This window comes from Anabrus simplex, chromosome 5 (assembly GCF_040414725.1).
Source record: "Anabrus simplex isolate iqAnaSimp1 chromosome 5, ASM4041472v1, whole genome shotgun sequence".
NCBI lineage: Eukaryota > Metazoa > Arthropoda > Insecta > Orthoptera > Tettigoniidae > Anabrus > Anabrus simplex.
Genome location: NC_090269.1, coordinates 237,104,169 through 237,121,591, shown reverse-complemented (window position 1 = coordinate 237,121,591; position 17,423 = coordinate 237,104,169). Strand labels below are relative to the sequence as shown.

The following is a 17,423-nucleotide window of genomic DNA, read 5'->3' as shown; positions in this document are numbered from 1 at the left end:
TAAGAACACGCACCACAGTACAATGGATTACTCCTCTATGCTGTGAGTAACATCATTCGCAAGCGAAATCAAGCTGTAGTGACAAGCGCTATACATCTGGATGAACGTCATAGTAACAGAGTAGTGGAAACATTCCACGGCAACGAACGGTTAAACTTTACCTTCTCACTGCCCCACAGAAATGATTATGCTGTAAATTCGCTCTATACATCAAATATATGGGTTCCTTAAATGTTAGTTTAGAAGAAGAGGAAGAATATTATTACTCTTTACTCACCTCAGATGTTAAGAAAATTCCGTTTAAGGTAAAGGAAAAATAACACACTGCTCGTAATGCAATCTCTATCACACATACCTGAAAAGAAGGAAATCAAATGTTAGTAACATACATCATCGTCTACGATATTTTAGATATCACTCACTCACTCATTAACTCACTCTCTGGGCACTGATTGAATATGATGTACCCCAGAGGGGCTGTTTTCGTACAAGTTCTATTTTTTTAAAATATATTGTTGTGACATCTGTTCACCATTTAAGCATGCGAAATATCTTAAATTTGCAGACGATCTACATTCTACTGCAACACATATCCGTGATACTATCCAGAAGATGAACAAAGGTGTTGAAAGATTGTTACAATGGGCAGCTGATCACAATTTGACTCTTAATATAACGAAAATACAACTAATTTTGATTGATCAAACAAGATTACTCAAATCTGTTGTGCGAAACTTACCTCTCGTATTAATCATTAATATTGTTATTCAATATAGCAGTTCAATCAAAAACCTTGGAATGATAGTGGATAACACACATCTTTGAATGAACACAGAATGATGACTATTAATAAAGCTGACTCCATTGTTATCAACTTAGAAGAAACATCTCCTACATGCCAATAAATATACCTACAGTAAGCTAATTTTACAATGCCTCGTATTTCCTGTACTGGAATATGGCTCAGCAGTCTATAATGATATTTCCGAAGTCCTTAACATCAAAATTCAACTTACGCAGATAATTCTTGACATCCATAGTGATGACATGACACCATATTATATTAAACTTCAGTGGATTAAATTAAAAAGACTAATACTGACAATAACATAATTGATATTAAATATTATAAAACAAAATCCCATTACCTCTGGAACTCTTATTACTCTTGTTTTACTGTATTGTGATGTATAATACTTTACCTCCGGAAATGAAATGGCGTATGGCTTTTAGTGCCGGGAGTGTCCGAGAACAAGTTCGGCTCGCCACATGCGGGTCTTTTGATTTAACGCCCGTAAGCAACCTGGGCGTCGTGAGGAGGATGAAATGAAGATAAAGACGTCGCATACACCTAGCCCCCGTGTCAGAGGAATTAACCAATTATGGTTAAAATTTCTGACCATTCTGGGAATCGAACCCGGGATCCCTGTGACCAAAGGCCAGCACGCTAACCATTTAGCTAACATTACCACGGATTATGTACGTTGAATGGGGCTTCATAGACCTACATGTGTAATCAATCAATCAATCAATCAATCAATCAATCAATCAATCAATCAATCAATCAATCTAGTCGAAATGTTCGATACGCATGCGGCGCAGAATACACTGACCTTTAGTATCTCGCGGGACCACCTCGTTTCTGGATGCATTCAGTGATATCGTCGGGCAGGGAATCAAAATATGCCCTGCAATAACTTCCTCACGTTGTTGTAAATTATACTTGAAATCACGACAACTTCGACAAGGAGGAAGCTAGTGTCGCATTAGAGCCTTCAAATATCCACTGGGTGAAAATCAGGTGGCCAGGCATATCAAGTAAGGTTTATAGCGTGGTGTAAACACTCTTGGGAAACTAGAGTTGTGTGCAAGTCTGCAAGAGTTATCTTTCTGGAAATCGGTTTCCGGCCATTTAGGGAGGAAAAGAGAACATTGCGGCCGAACTTATCACAGTGTAATCATTAGCAGTGATACGAGGGTCATCCGTGATAGATCTGCTGACTATTATACCAGAAAATAGGGGATGTATGTCACTGTGAAGTGGCTGAAGGATTGCACCATTCACATGTGGTCCAACGAAGTCTATCTGGCACATCGGCATAATCTACTTCTAAAGATAAGCTCGATCCTTTGCTAAAAGAATCAGTAGCCTATATACTGAAGTACTGCATATTGCTCTCTGCTTACATCACTGCAAACGAAGGCGACTATATCGAGGTGTTACTGGTAGAAACCGTAACAGTTGTCGAGATTGCAAATTCGTCTGAGCTACGCGGATTCTGGAAATTTTTATGGTCGACGTAAGGTGCCACAGTGAAACCGTTATATCAGTTCATTCCCATCTGACAATCAAACGGTCATCCCTCCTAGGAGTCACCCAGAACCAGTTCACCATGTACGAGCACAGTACCTTCACATGTCCATCTCACTGTGAAGTCCAAACAGACCTAATGACAAATAATGACCAAAAAAAAAAAATCCGCACGTAGTAGTCCATTCTTATCTTCCTTATTATACAACCTCTGCCAACAGCCCCCCACCCCCCGCCTCATTGGCAGCTCAAGCGCCTTCTGGTCATGCTATCCTACATGCGTCATGGCTGCGAAGTATAATAATAATAATAATAATAATAATAACATGCGTCCAACTAACTACTTTTACAATAGTCTGAGACGCTGGATACCGGCATTTCGTTCCTCGGGGGTTATCCTACGTACCAGTAAATGTACCGACATGAGGCTGACGTATACGACGACCTTCGAACACAAGCCACCTTTTCCATACTGCTACCTGCTACCTGAAATATATTGTTGGTCAGCTGTGAAGTTGCTAAATGGGGAATGTTTTCGGAAAATGTAAGTTACTGGCAATCTAAAATTATATTTCGAGTTAACGCAATATAACTGTTGCATTTCCTTCCAAATTCTGTCGTACTGGCATTCTTTTTTCCTGTTTTATTTTCTATTGATGTTGGTCAGCAACTGATGTTTATTTGGGTCAATTCTACGGCCAAATGCCCCTCCCGATGCTAACCCTATGTGAATGGACATATTCAGAATTGTGTGTCTCTGTGGTGGTTGATAAAGTAGTATTTTGTATGTATATGAAGGGGAAAGTGTAGAGACAAACACAAACATCTAGTTCCCGAGTGAGAGGAATTAACCTTACACAGATGAAATCGAACCCGGTGCCCTCCAAATCGAAGATACCTGACCGTGTAATAGTCATCTTGGCAGACAAAGGCTGACCGAGCGAGCAGCCACGCGGTTTGGTCACGTAGCTGTAAGCTTGCATTCGGGAGATAAAGGGTTCGAACTCCACCGTTGGCAGTCCTGAAGATGGCTTTCGTGGTTTCCCATTTTCACTCCAGGCAAATACTGGGGCTTCCTTTATAGTCCTAACTTTTTCCTATCCTATCGTTTCCATAAGACCTATGGTTTGTCAGTGTGATATAAAACAAATAGTTTTGAAAATAAGACCAAGGCTTTGTGTATGTCACGGGCTTGTTTGTTTGTCTGTTTGTTTGTTTGTTTGTGAGTCTTGTCTCACGGTTACCTCAGCTCATAAAAACCAGTCTTTAATTTTGAATGATGTTTCATATCGATTATAGGTAAAATGCCGTCGAAATCACTGGCAGTAATAAAAGGGAGTAGCACAGTTTAAATTTGGAAAGGATCAACCTCGAACTCGCAACATTCATCCAGGGTCAACTCAGAGAATGCAAGACAATGTACCTTACAAACCATAATGTATTATTATTATTATTATTATTATTATTATGTACAATTTGCTTTAAACCTACGTCACACCGACACACATAGGTTTTATGGGGACGATAGGATAGGATAGGAAAGTCTTTGGAGCAGGAAGGAAGCGGCCGTGGCCTTAAATTAAGGTACAGACTCCAGCATTTGCCTAGTGTGAAAATGGGAAACCACGGAAAAACCATCTTAAGGAATGCTGACAGTAGGATTCGAACCCACTATCTCCCGAATGCAAGCTGACAGCTACGTGCCTCTGACCAGGCGATCTCTCGCTTGGTCATAATTTATCAAATGGGAGTCGCCGCGGCCGTTCTGCTTGGTCTCAGTACATTTTTACTTTCGAATGACAATGAAGGGAGTATTGTACTTGTGCGAAAAAATCGGCACTCGGGTTTTTACGAATCTTTGCGTTTCATGATCACTAAGCACCACAACAACTGGCTTTACGTTGCACCGACACAGATAGGTCTTATGGCAACGATGTGATAGGAAAGGGCTAGGAGTGGGAAGGAAGCGGCCATGGGCTTAATTAAGGTACAGCCTCAGAATATGTCTGGTGTTATAATGAGAAACCACGGCAAACCATCTTCAGGGCTGCTAACAGTGGGATTCCAACCCATTATCTCCCGAATTTAGCACGACCCTAACCGCACAACCAACTCGCTCGGTCACTAAACACTAAAAAGAACTATGATTTAGGACGTCAATGGGACTCCTTTTGAAGCATTTGGACCACAGACATCGTCTAAAATGACATTACATTACTTGCCCTATTTGAATCTGGAAAAGTTATAGGGTTGGCTCCTATCCTCATTTTAATTATCCTGAAGCTCTTTATCTCGGCCTGTCACTTTTGGGTGGCATCTTTTCTCCTTTTCAGTCATTTTACCCTTGACAGGGCACAGCGGCGTTCTCGTTATTACTGCCCTGATTTGTTTTCTCCAAGTCTGGCGGTCTGTTGCTACAAGGGTAGCGTCGTGGAAATAATTTCCCCATCAGGAGTCGCAGCTGGTCGACCCATCTGATTGGGTGTCTTCCTCGGGTCTCTTGCCATGAATCTTTCCCTTCACCACAAGCTTATCCAGGATGCCTGTTCTTCTGGCGGTGTGTCCGAAGTACCGGAGGTAAACGCACGGTTACTAGACTAAACCGTGGGTAAACCTGGTTGATAGGCTCGATGAGTCAAGTCTCGATGCCTACTTCTTTCAGCACGGACATATTGGTTAGGTATTCAGCCCAAGAAATGAGCGGGGAAGGTATCTGTAAACCCACATCTCAAAGCTCTTCCTTGCCCGTTTGACTGACCAGGTATCAGCTGTGTAGGAGGCAATGGGGAATATCAGTGAGTGAGCCAGTAGCAGTTATGCGTTCTTTGCAACTACTGTATGCGGTCCTTCCATATCCTGCTCAGATTTGTTATGGCTGCCCTGCGTGGCCGTCCTTCTCTTGGTTTGTCTAAAACTTGTATAAAATTTTGCACTGTGAATTTCCACTGCTAGAACATATTGCTTTACAGGAGGAATTATGGTTAATTCTAGGATAATTTCTTATGACAAAGACTAAAACCAGAGAGAAATTAAATCCTGAAAACAGTCGTCCCTGACTGTATCGTCCACGTTCAAATATACTGCACGAGTCTTGAGAAGGAACAGAATTCCTTCCATAATCCTTGGCTGAAAAATGTTTTATACAACGGAGAAGTTAGTAAGGGGCGCGCTCTACAGACTCTTATGAAGCGCGGAACTTCAACATTCTTACAAGTTCTTTTGTTGAGGCATAAGGAAATGACAAGCAATTCTCAACCAACAACCTTTATTTTAGAAAGAAGAAAAGCTGCCAAAGCTCTCTGAAGTTGATCTACTCAAGATGATGGGAGATTACTACGCCGGTAAACTGCTCATAGAATAGTTTCAATGCACAGAAGAAGAAAAAACTCAACAACTCTGCAATATAAAAGTTCTCAAAAGCAGCACATATTTCTACCTCACAGGTACGTTCACAAAGTTCCGTCCATGTTGTGACTTCACCATTAGTGAGAGAAAACGCTGTACTTCATTACTGCTCAAACCCTCAATGACATCATTCAATAATAATAATAATAATAATAATAATAATAATAATAATAATAATCATAATAATAATAATAATAATAATAATAATAACAATAACAACAACATAGTACAAATGTTTTGCCCGGCTTCTTGACTGAGTGGTCAGCATAATGGTCTTCTCTTCAGAGGGTCAATCTAGTTATAAATTATAAGAAAATTAGTTTTCTTAGACATAAAATTCACAGACTTGATCAATTATATTTGCTAATGTAGAGAAGTTGAAATGTACCGATCTATAAATGTAAGATCCCTCTGGGAATTGGTGGCAGAGTGTTGACCTCGGGATTCCAAGGTCGCCGATTCAAACCTGGCGGAGGTCGTCGGATATTTGAAGGGCAGAAAATGATTTAACGCGACACTCCATGTCGTATGATGTAAACATGTAAATGAACTGATGTCACATATGGTGTTTGCCCTACAAAATTAGTTAAAAGTCAACCATTTATCTGCCACCAAGCGAGATGACCGCGCGGTTAGGGTCATGTAGCTGTTAGCTTGCATGTGGGGGATGGTAGGTTCGAGTCCCACCGTCGGCAGCCCTCAAGATTGTTTTCCGTGGTTTCCCACTTTCACATCAGGCGAATGCGGTTGCTGTACGTTAACTAAGGCCACGGCCACTACCGCTGCAAGTGCGACGTTAAACCGCTAGCAAAAAAAATTTGCAACCTAGTAGAGTAAAACGGAACGTAGGTATTGACGTGAAGGCAGCCAAGACGTCAAATCAAAATACCTCAGCATGGTAGCCGAAACATTATTATTATTATTATTATTATTATTATTATTATTATTATTATTATTATTATTATTATTATTATTAACATTAATTCCAGGAATACTAGAACGTAAAGATACGTACCAGAGAAATTGAAGATTCTGAGGAAAATCGAATTCCCAAAACTTCCTAAGAAGGTCGAGCTAGGAAGTTCGATATTAGGGCGCAAAAGCAAAATACGATAAGTAAACAAACCCAAGATTTTTTCACCCAGTGGGAAAATTTTTGACCAGCGCGATAACGAATAGTTTCCGTGGGCTCTGAAGTCTCCTGAAAATTCAAATTATTGTTTTGCATCAAACCACGAAGAAGTGTTCTGAGAAAATATCGAAATATTAAGGAAGTAATCCTCACTATGGAAGTTGAAGAGTACTGTGGTGGTGTAAAAAAATTGTTCGATATAAAAATAGACATGAGCCATTTCCATATAACATAGGAATTTGAAACGGGTCACGGAGACCCTGATATCTGCAAGACCCCTAGAAGGATTTACAAAACCCTCCCGTAGAAACCGAGCTGATAGGTTCGAACCCCTTTTTGTACTAATGGTTTCGCAGTGAAACTATGTTTAAAAGTGCACTTGCCTGGCATCCTGGTGGTTTTCATAAGAAACCGGGTTGCCTCTCTGTTAACTGGAGCCATCTGCTGGTTGTTTAGCGTATCTAAGGGAGTTGAAGTTGTTTTGCAGGGTTTTATTTCGCTAGTGGCTTTACGTCGCACCGACACAGACAGGTCCTATGGCGACGATGAGATAGGAAAGGGATAGGAGTGGGGAGGAAGCGGCCGTGGCCTTAATTAAGGTACAGCACCAGCATTTGCCTGATGTGAAAATGGGAAACCATGGAAAACCACCTTCAGGGCTGCCGACAGTGGGATTGGAACCCACTTTCTCTCGCATGCAAGCTCACAGCTGCATGCCCCTAACCGCACGGCCAACTCGCCCGGTTGTTTCGCAGTTGGCACACATTGTTTAGTTCATTGAGGTGTTCTTGTAATGGCGTCTTGCCTACTTGCTCTTCATTACGATTATAAATAACAACTTGTATACTAGTGAACCGTAAATATTTGTTCATCATCTCATTGCTACAATCCTAACGAACGAGTGTATGGGTATTTCATTTTATAATTATAGAAATCTTTTCTATATCTATGTGAAACAGAGGTGGTTTCAACCTGAAACCAGTGGGGACATACGCAATTTTCAACTCAGATCGTCTCTATAGAGTATAAGTAAAACCTTTTGTAATTGTAATGTATATATAACATAGTTTTCGTTTTTATAAATGAAAACTGTATAGTTAACTGCATTTTAATTATTATTATTTATATTCTGTTTTTCCATTACACATCTGCATTTTTGCAGGTTATGTTCATTGTTTAGACTTTGTGAATGTGACTACAAATATCACTGTGTATGTTTGCAGATCATGGAGGCTTGTAACGACCCTGAGTATATACAAGGCATTATACCATACTAGATGAGATTCCAAGTGATGACAATTCAGTTGTGTTAGAGGATGACAGTGATTCTGATTATAGGAGGCTTTACCTTCAACTGTTACTATGTTACCAAGGACACTTGCTTCTATATCTCAAGAAAACAATGCTGTTCACACTGATTCTTCGGATACTGAAGATGACTCACCGCTTGCAAAACGTATTAGAACAGATATCAGTTGGAATACACATTATATACCAGCAGCAGTACAAGATTTCACAGAAGACGTTGGCCCAAATATGTGAAAATTGTGAATCTCCTATTGATGTTCTACATTGTTTGTTTCCTGAGGATTTAATAGAACATTTGACGCATCAAACAAACCTTTATGCCACTCAGAAACAAGGAGGGGGTTTGAATTTCACGCAAGCCACTACAAGGGAGATGACACAATTTCTAGCAATAAACATTCTTATGGGTATAAAGAAACTCTCCAGTTACAAGGCCTACTGGTCATCTAATCCTATGATTAGGGATGAATATATTTCTTCTACGATGCCAAGAAATCGATTTGACTGGTACCTTAGTTACTTACAAGTCAATGATAATAGCCGCCAACCATCGAGGGGGAGTCCAGGGTTCGACACATTGTACAAAGTTAGGCCCTTTTTGGATGTTATAAACCCACCAAGTGCCATTCAATTGATAAATGAATGATTCGTTTCAAAGGACATTCATCTATCCGTCAGTATATGCCTCCAAACCCAATAAAAAGAGGGTATAAAGGGTCGGTCAGGGCTAATGCAAATGGTTATATATCTGAATTTCAAATATACACAGGAAAAATGGGTCAGGATACTTAACGAAATTTGGGTAAACGTGCAGTTGAAGATCTCACTGCCAAGCTCGAGGGACGTATCCATTAAGTCTATTTTGACAATCATTTCACCTCCGTAGCACTAATGCAAACTCTGCAAGAAATAAAAAGGTTTGTGCTTGTGGTACGGTGAGGGAAAGCAGAGTACAAATGCCAAAAGATTTAATAAAAGAAAAAAAGAAAAACTGGAACGTGGTGCTTCCGATTTTAGATATACTAGTAATGGCATTGTGACACTTATTTGGAAGGAAAGAAAGAAAGAAAGGAATCCTGTTTCTTTCAAACCTTTATGATCCGTTGCAGCAAACTACCGTTTCACGAAAAATGAAAGATGGAACAACAGTTACTGTCAATTGTCCGGTAATGGTTTCAGATTGTAATTCAAACACGGGGTTTGTGGACAAGGCTGACATGCTGAAGTTGGTATATGAAGTAAACCGTAAAGGTAAGAGATAGTGGTTGCGCATATTCTGACACTTTGTTGGTGTATGCATTGTGAATGCATTGTGAAGGTGGTGCCACACTAACTCTCACTGGTTGCGGGAATGATTGGTGCCGGGTGAATTCCAACTAGAGGAAAGAAAACCCCACGCGTGGAAAACAAATTCAAGAAGTTACGTGGCACCAGAAATACGATTCGACAAAGCTAACCACATGCCAACTAAATGTAAATCACGACGCTGTGCCCATTCCAGTACTACATCAAATCCTCTCCGAACCAAATGGGCATGTATTGTATGTGACGAAGGTTTGTGCCTGAAAAATGAAAGAAACTGTTTTGGCGAGTATTACAAGAAGTGAAAAAATTGCACTATCTTCCCAGTGGTTTCCTGATGAAAAACCACACCTGGTGTGGACAAACTGTATTTGTGACGAACAAACCGAGTGTGCTTTATGATTCTGTGTACCTATTGTATAATCATTTCGTGAATAAAATGAATTATTATTTTATGGGGCTCAAAGGGTAGATCATAAGCATGAAATCTTACGTACATGAACTAATAATAATAATAATAATAATCATAATAATAATAATAATAATAATAATAATAATAATAATCGTATAACCTCAGCTACCTGTGTAAGCATTTTAATTTAATGCCATCTGGCTGCTTGCTCGTCGATTCTGATGTTCCGTTTTACTCTAGACCTACTAGGCGGCACAGTAAACCGAATCTCTCCTGGGCGTCTATGGCTCAGTTTTAATTAATTTTGTCGGGTAAACACCAAATATGTTACCAGAGATCTTTTACATGCCAACATCGTATGACATGGAGTGCCGAATGGACTTTCTTCCAGCCCTTCAAAAATTAGACTACCACTGCCGGGTTTGAACCCACTTTCTTGGGATCCAGAGGACAGCATTCGACCATTGATTCACGGAGCTACACAAGCGAAAGCACGGAGAGACATTGTTGTTACATACACGCTTTAAATAGTACTAATATTTCTGGAGCTATTTAACAGTTCGTGGAGAATGTAATAATCGCGAATATCTGTTATTTATTTGTACGGTAAAATTGCATAAAACATAAAAGGTCGGGTACTGTACGTTACGCAACTTGCAATGCATAATTTTTTTCGATACAGCTAAAATCAAGAGAGAAATGTGACATTCCCTATTTTGATCCACTTAATATCGTCGCGCCACCGTATATAGCCCAGAGTATTCTCCGAATATCCCTGAACTTAAATATCGCGTTTCAAGAAATTCTGCCAGGCCGTTTTCCCGTGGTGTTCAGAAAAGCATCCAGTCAGATAGAAAAAAATTAACTGAGCCTTTTGTATACCTAATTCGAGATAAATAGAAGGTATGATGCCTAAATTTGAAGTTTACGGACTAAGTTATAATTATGTCGATGTTGACTCATCGCTGTCTGTCTCTGGCGATTACTTTCGAGGTCTGTTCCAAAGCTACCATCATGTGATCTTTCTACCGAGCCTTGGGCGTTCTCTTGGGCGTATACCATCCGGATGAGAGTGAACTACTCGATTTAGGAGGAATATGTCTGCTCTAACGATATGTGCGAAAACCCTTTGGCTTCCTTCTTCCCATCATCTTATCAATATCTGGATTTCCAAACCGTTCGTGTAAGTCCTGTTTCAATCTTCGTTCTCATCTTCCTTCTACGATGTTGAAAAGAGATCCATAGATTTCCATAAGCACCTTCCTCTCAAAGGCACAAATTCTCTCTTCGGTTGTTGGCGGAGTCACAGCTGTACATGAATACCGGCCGTACTCTGCTATATTAGACGTGGCTTGAATAAGTTGTTCAGGAAAATGCGGATTGTATCTTGGTCCTTTAACTTGAAGAACGTTATGGACTAGGTTCAGAGAAGTCAAATGTATTCATCGTTGTCAAACCTGATAGTGATTTATAAAATTTAAAAAAAAGCTATTTGTTCGTGGCGTCGACCTCTAAAGATCTTTTGCCACTACCTGTAGCGTTAGTCAAGACAACTCAAAATCCACCAGGGTGTCACTAAAATGTCTCCTCTAGTTGTTAGAAAAGCCAGTCGTCGCTGTCTGTGAAACTAGGTAGGTAAAGTGGCATCAAAATACGTCGCAGTTTTCAGGCGATATTACCATAGTGGACGCCATCCGACCTCCACAAATGGACTAAGAGGACCTGAAATGAGGCTATGATAAATTACACATTTTTTTACAAGTTGCTTTACGTCGCACCGACACAGATAGGTCTTGTGGCGACGATAGGACAGGAAAGGCTAGGAGCGGGAAAGGCCTTAATTAAGCTACAACCCCAGCATTTGCCTGTGTGAAAACGGGAAACCACGGAAAACCATCTTCAGGCCTGGGGTTCGAACCCACTATCTCCAGAATACTGGATACTGGCCGCACTGAAGCGACTGCACGTATCGAGCTCGGTAGGATAAATTATAGTAGGCCTACCATGGAAAGTCACATTCGGGTACAGCTATCAATTTTCGGGTCCAATTGGTCCGCCACTCGTGCTGAAGTGTTATAAATTATATCTGAAGTTGGAAGAATGGAATGGATAAGACGAAATGATCCGCCGCCCGTTCTGAATTATTGTAAACACAGTGTGGAAGAACGTAATGGATAAGACCTTTTACAAAACTATACACAACTCTAATCTTTCAACAAGGCGCAATTCAAATGGTAATGAGAAAAGAAGAGACCGAGTGACAATGTAAGGCTTGCTAAACACGGAATGAAAATTACACGAGCGTCCATTTTTTATACCCTAAACTTAAATGCATTCCATTTAAAAGAGAACGGAGAAAAATAACGAGTGTGAAAAACTTTTCCTCATATCCTAGGAAGGGAATACCCTCTTTCGAACATAAAACTGCTCTTTATTAAGTGATCTGAGGCAGGGGAAGGGGGTGAGAGTGAGGTGAGGGGTGCTTTTGTTTCCACTCTTAAAATGAATTATTCATAGCCTTGTTGAATGCACAATTTTTCTCTCTTTTATTTTATATCCTTTCTTTCTTTTTGCTTCTTCATAACACTCTTCGTGTTACATTTAAAATCAACTGTATAGATAGAAAGGAGAATTTTTCTTCTTAATCTATTACTGTACAGAGAGAAATAACGAGTAATGCGGATTCAAACTGAAGTAGAAAAAGTAGCCATAAACATGAAATATACACTGTGAACTGTTCGGGACAACGACTAAATAATCAGCATCAAAGATAAAAGCTAAGATCAAATCAAGATTGCGAAAGTGACACATACATAAATATTTATTTACAAGAGGAGAAGTTAGAGCTTTTGGTCTTCTCTTACACTTGACCACTTTCTTAATTACAAGTTGGAAGTGAAAGAGTGGAGGTATGATGATGATGACCATCTGGAGGTACGTAAGCGACTGGTGACCTACATGACAGTGCATCGTAATGCAAATATGAATGAACGGAAATAGTTAAGTATTGCCTCACTCATTCTCACATTCGCTCAAACATCCACATAAACTGGCTACGCACCTAGGGTAAAATCTGGCAAGATCTATTGAAAGGGGATAATGTAGTTCAATTCCTAACTTTACTTAAGAGAATTCCATAGCCTAACACCCAAACGCAGTGGTACACTGGTGTACGGTTTATGAGTATAGAAAACCACGAGTTGGATAGGGTTTAATGTTGATGAGTACGGGAGAGGTAACTAAGGTGCGAAAAAGATACTACGGTGCTGCTTCAAATAGTTCAAAAAATGAACGTAGCAGTGTGTAAATATAACAGGGGGTCTAAATTCAAGAGAAAATAAGGAAAAATATACAATTAATTATCAAATACCGTTAAAATAAAAATATATTATATTATATACATACACAAATACATACTGTACCCGTACAAAGTGTACCTTACGGGAACGAAAGGATATTTGGTTTAATTTATATTTATTCATGAAATAAGCACGGACGAGCTAACAGCTGATAACCAGGCCGTCACGTTGAAGCGGATACTCTCTAGGAGTGTGCAACATGCAACGCAACGGTTGCTGAAACTATGTTTTTCGGATGAGTATGCCTTGAGCTTCATTTGCTCCAACCGTTCTCTATGAGACGCTCTGTGACCCTTCTGATTGTCAGTACTCTGGCGACCACAAAACGGCGCGAAGTGTCTTCGCTGACGTGTTCCAGGCATATTTTGCAATCAGGACGCGTAGTGGTCATGGTATGGACTGAGGAACCTTGTCTTTATTTAATCACAATTCTGTATTATTATGAGACCCTTCGAATCCGAATTATTTCAAAAGAATTTAAAGCTGATGCTTGGAGGGAAATTGGTAAAGCTATGGGTTTAACTAATGAAATATGCAAAAAGAAAGCAATCACTTTACTGTCATCCTTCAGAAAAGAGACAAATTCAACAAAAGTCAAGAAACAGGGAAATGTAATTTCTGCATGTGTTAACAGAACATAATATGGCTTATATTTAAAGTTTCTTTTCAACACGCCATACGGTGCATATGTTACGGTACTACGAATGCACCTCAGCCATTTTTCAATAAACATTTCTTTGACAGAACATTGAACATTTATTTGCTGAATATAACAGGCTCACGCCCAAACACATGTTCCCATAAATCCATATTAGCATAATCAAGCTACATAGTGCCTAAAATACAATAAAATATAATAAAGGCTATCTTATGGCCCCTACTCAACCCATAATGGTGATACCAGAGACCATGACAATAGGCACAAATTTAGTGCAAATAATATCAATAGTGATATAAACGGACAAATAAACAGAAAAAATGAACAAACACGATACTCCTTGGACATGTCATGAGGTCCATCGGATAACCCGGAAACGTGACCCCCAAAGTGAGGGTCACCACAGTAGTCATCCTCAGCCCCTGCATGCCACGTCCAACGTCTCCCCTGGATGTTAATATTGTCTTTTCAGAATATACAATTTAAATAAAATAGAATTAAAAGACATACTGTAATAAAGTTGAAATAAAATAAAACGGCATTATGAATGTCAAAGACCTTCTTGTCCCTCCTGACTAAACACGCAAAACTTTGCATATTCCATTACTCCTACCATCCTTTCACTTGACCCACTCTGGCTTGCTAAGTCCAGACTCATGTTACATCACCAGCCGCGTATATGTACCTCATTCTGCTCTCGTTGCAACTTTGTCCTTGTACTAATTCTCTGATACTACTCATCATATTTAACCATGCTTAATCTCATTTAAATACCAAGACATCCTCCACATTGAATTTTGCCATTACGTCCACCATACCAAAATTTACCAACCTTGTCTATTTAATGAACACACTCATTCTTTATATACCACCATATATTAAATTCACTATTCATATCAAACACAGATAACATAAAATTACCATCCTCTTGCCAATCTCATAAAATTACCATCAAAACTTCCGAATCACAAACCGCTAACTCCATCTCTTATACATCATAATTTCCAATATCATACCTCCCACTCACCTCTTATTCATAATCTCCCTTCTCTACACTTTTCTTCTCAAATACCATTAACAAATACACTCTACCCTCAACTCCTCATTCAAATCAAATCACTCGCCAAATTAAATTATGCAGTCTTATCCACCATCAACTTCACACTCACCATACTTTTCAAATACAATTAACCTACTTCCAACTCACTTACCTTCGACCCCAAACTCACCATATTTTCAAATATTACCAACCAGGCATAATACATAATACCCCATTCACAACACTAGCTCCTTTATCAACCATATATACAACTTTACTACACTTCAAATACAGATCACCTACTCCATCTCTTACCTTCGAACCCAAAATCGCCACACTTTTACATTACTATCAATCAGACATCACACCTCATTACAATTCCTCAGTTGCCGAGATCCATTCACTTCTCTCGAACACCAGCCACATCAACACTAGCTCTTTACCAACTATACATAATACTTCATTACACTTACTCTCTTGCCAAGATCCATTCATCGTCTTTCACTACTTCTCTTATCATTCAGACAATTACTCTCCTGTCATAATAAAATACCTTATCACTTATCACTACCAACACCATCTACTATCTCTTTTTACTTAACTTCCCACTTCTCGTTACTACACCCTCATCTTTATTGTCTATCTTACCCCACAGCTCTTTTAGACTCATACTTCTTCCTTTCCTCAAGGCCCCTGCTCCGCTAGGTGAAACTTGTACCTTTCTCTTCCCCGGCATATCTCTTATAACTTTCATTGAGTACTCAATAATTCTATTCTCACTTATTGCCTCTCTAAAACTATCCTTAAGACGCTCCCTAAAATTCTTGCCAAGGGTGTTGTCCCAATACTAGACTCACTCGACACATAACCTCCTGTAGCTTCATCTTGCAAACCAAGACCGTCTTCTCCTGAACTTCTTTCTGGAACCTGTCTTTCCTCCACTCTCACTCCCATCCCGTCTTCCATTGCCTTGAGTTTGGACACAGACCACCTCCGCGTCTATTTTCCATTGGTAACTAGTGCCTGTCCCCTGATCTCCGCTGTCAACCCGTGCAGCCTTGCTCTCACTAGATGTTTCCTTAGAATCTTGTGCTTCTCGTACTCGCCTCTTCCTATGTCCTTTTTAATTCACATTTTATTACCCTGTAGATTCTCGGCATTCTTCACCACTATATCAGCCATCAGCGTGGATATCAACGTCACCTTTATTGGTCTACCGTACTTCCCCTTCTTCTGGCTGCTCTCACAACATCGTCTATATCCACCTCGCTGAGGTTTATTTCCATTTTATGTTGAACGATGTCAACCACTTTATAAATGAACTCCACCTTAGATTCTGTTTTCTCTTCCTTCATAACATAAATACATATGGATTTTTCTCTACGTTCTCGGCTAGCGTCTGCAGTTTCCAGTTTTAAGTTCCTCACCTCCTCCAAGATTCTTATTCTCTCCCTCAAGGATACGATTTCCCTTTCACTGCTTTCCATATCTGCTCTCGTTTCCCTCATGATCTCTTGAACCATTGCCTCGTCTTCTCATGTTCCACAGCTTGCTCCCGCAACAACCTTTCAAATGGGCAGAACTCCCCTATTACTTCCTTAACTATTTTCCTTATAAGTTCTACGTCCACCCAGGACATATTACCACTGTTCGTAAGGCCAGGATTTACTTCTATTCCCCCACTCACCAACAACACTGAGACCACCAACGCCGCCAACAACAACTCCACCTTCAGACCTATCTTCACTTTACATTCATTCCTTCTGGCTGCTCTTCTTTATTCTTCCTTGCCATCTTCCTTCAGCGACCCTAAACTGCTCCACACCGATCATTTTCCTAGTCATACTCCGGTTGACCTTTCCGCTCCCCTCTCTATTCCACTCTTCTCGACCGCCATACTCGCAACGGCACGACCGCTCGCGCTACTTGCTTCTGCTAAACTCATTTCTTTGACAGGAACACCAGGAGTTTACCGCAGCTCATAGTTTGCATTTTCTGTACTTGCATTCATAATGGCTTTGGACAAACCCCGAAAACGGTCGGTAATATGCGCGTAAAATTCCTAAAATGTCCACTTATTTCTTGCGATCTCAAGTCCAGAAGCAAATTGAAATTAGTTTAGCGTTTGTAAAAGTCACCTTGCTATCAACGACGGGGATGTCTGTAGTCCTCGATTAGGCAGGAGAATATACGCAGCACTCACTGGACAGCAAGGTTGCACGTGTCACAACGATAGCTGCGGAACGACTAGTGTTCGCATTAAGGTTTGAAGAACGTTTCATGTTGAAGCCTCCTGGTGAGTACCCGCCTTTAAGGGGCTTTGCTGTGACCTCGACGAAACGCCAGTCAAAGATAATGGAAACTCGTTTAAAACACGAGGCCATTAGTACCTACTGTATATAGAAGTCAGAGTTCTGACACACGGTAATAACGCGAGAAAGATGGTAAGGAAGACTTAGTATAGATAGATGACGAAAATCGGTTGCCTGGTTACCAC

The 17,423-nt window shown here is 40.1% G+C and overlaps 1 protein-coding gene across 1 annotated transcript in view; it reads right to left on the bottom strand.

Annotated features, from left to right (window-relative positions):
* The window catches only part of LOC136874463 (neogenin), a 453,251-nt gene extending 437,359 nt beyond the window's left edge, over positions 1–15,892 (bottom strand). Inside the window, exon 1 of the mRNA XM_068227813.1 lies at positions 15,784–15,892. Coding sequence (XP_068083914.1) covers positions 15,784–15,892 — 109 coding nt within the window. The remainder of the gene's footprint in view (positions 1–15,783) is intronic.
* Positions 15,893–17,423: the final 1,531 nt, after the last annotated feature.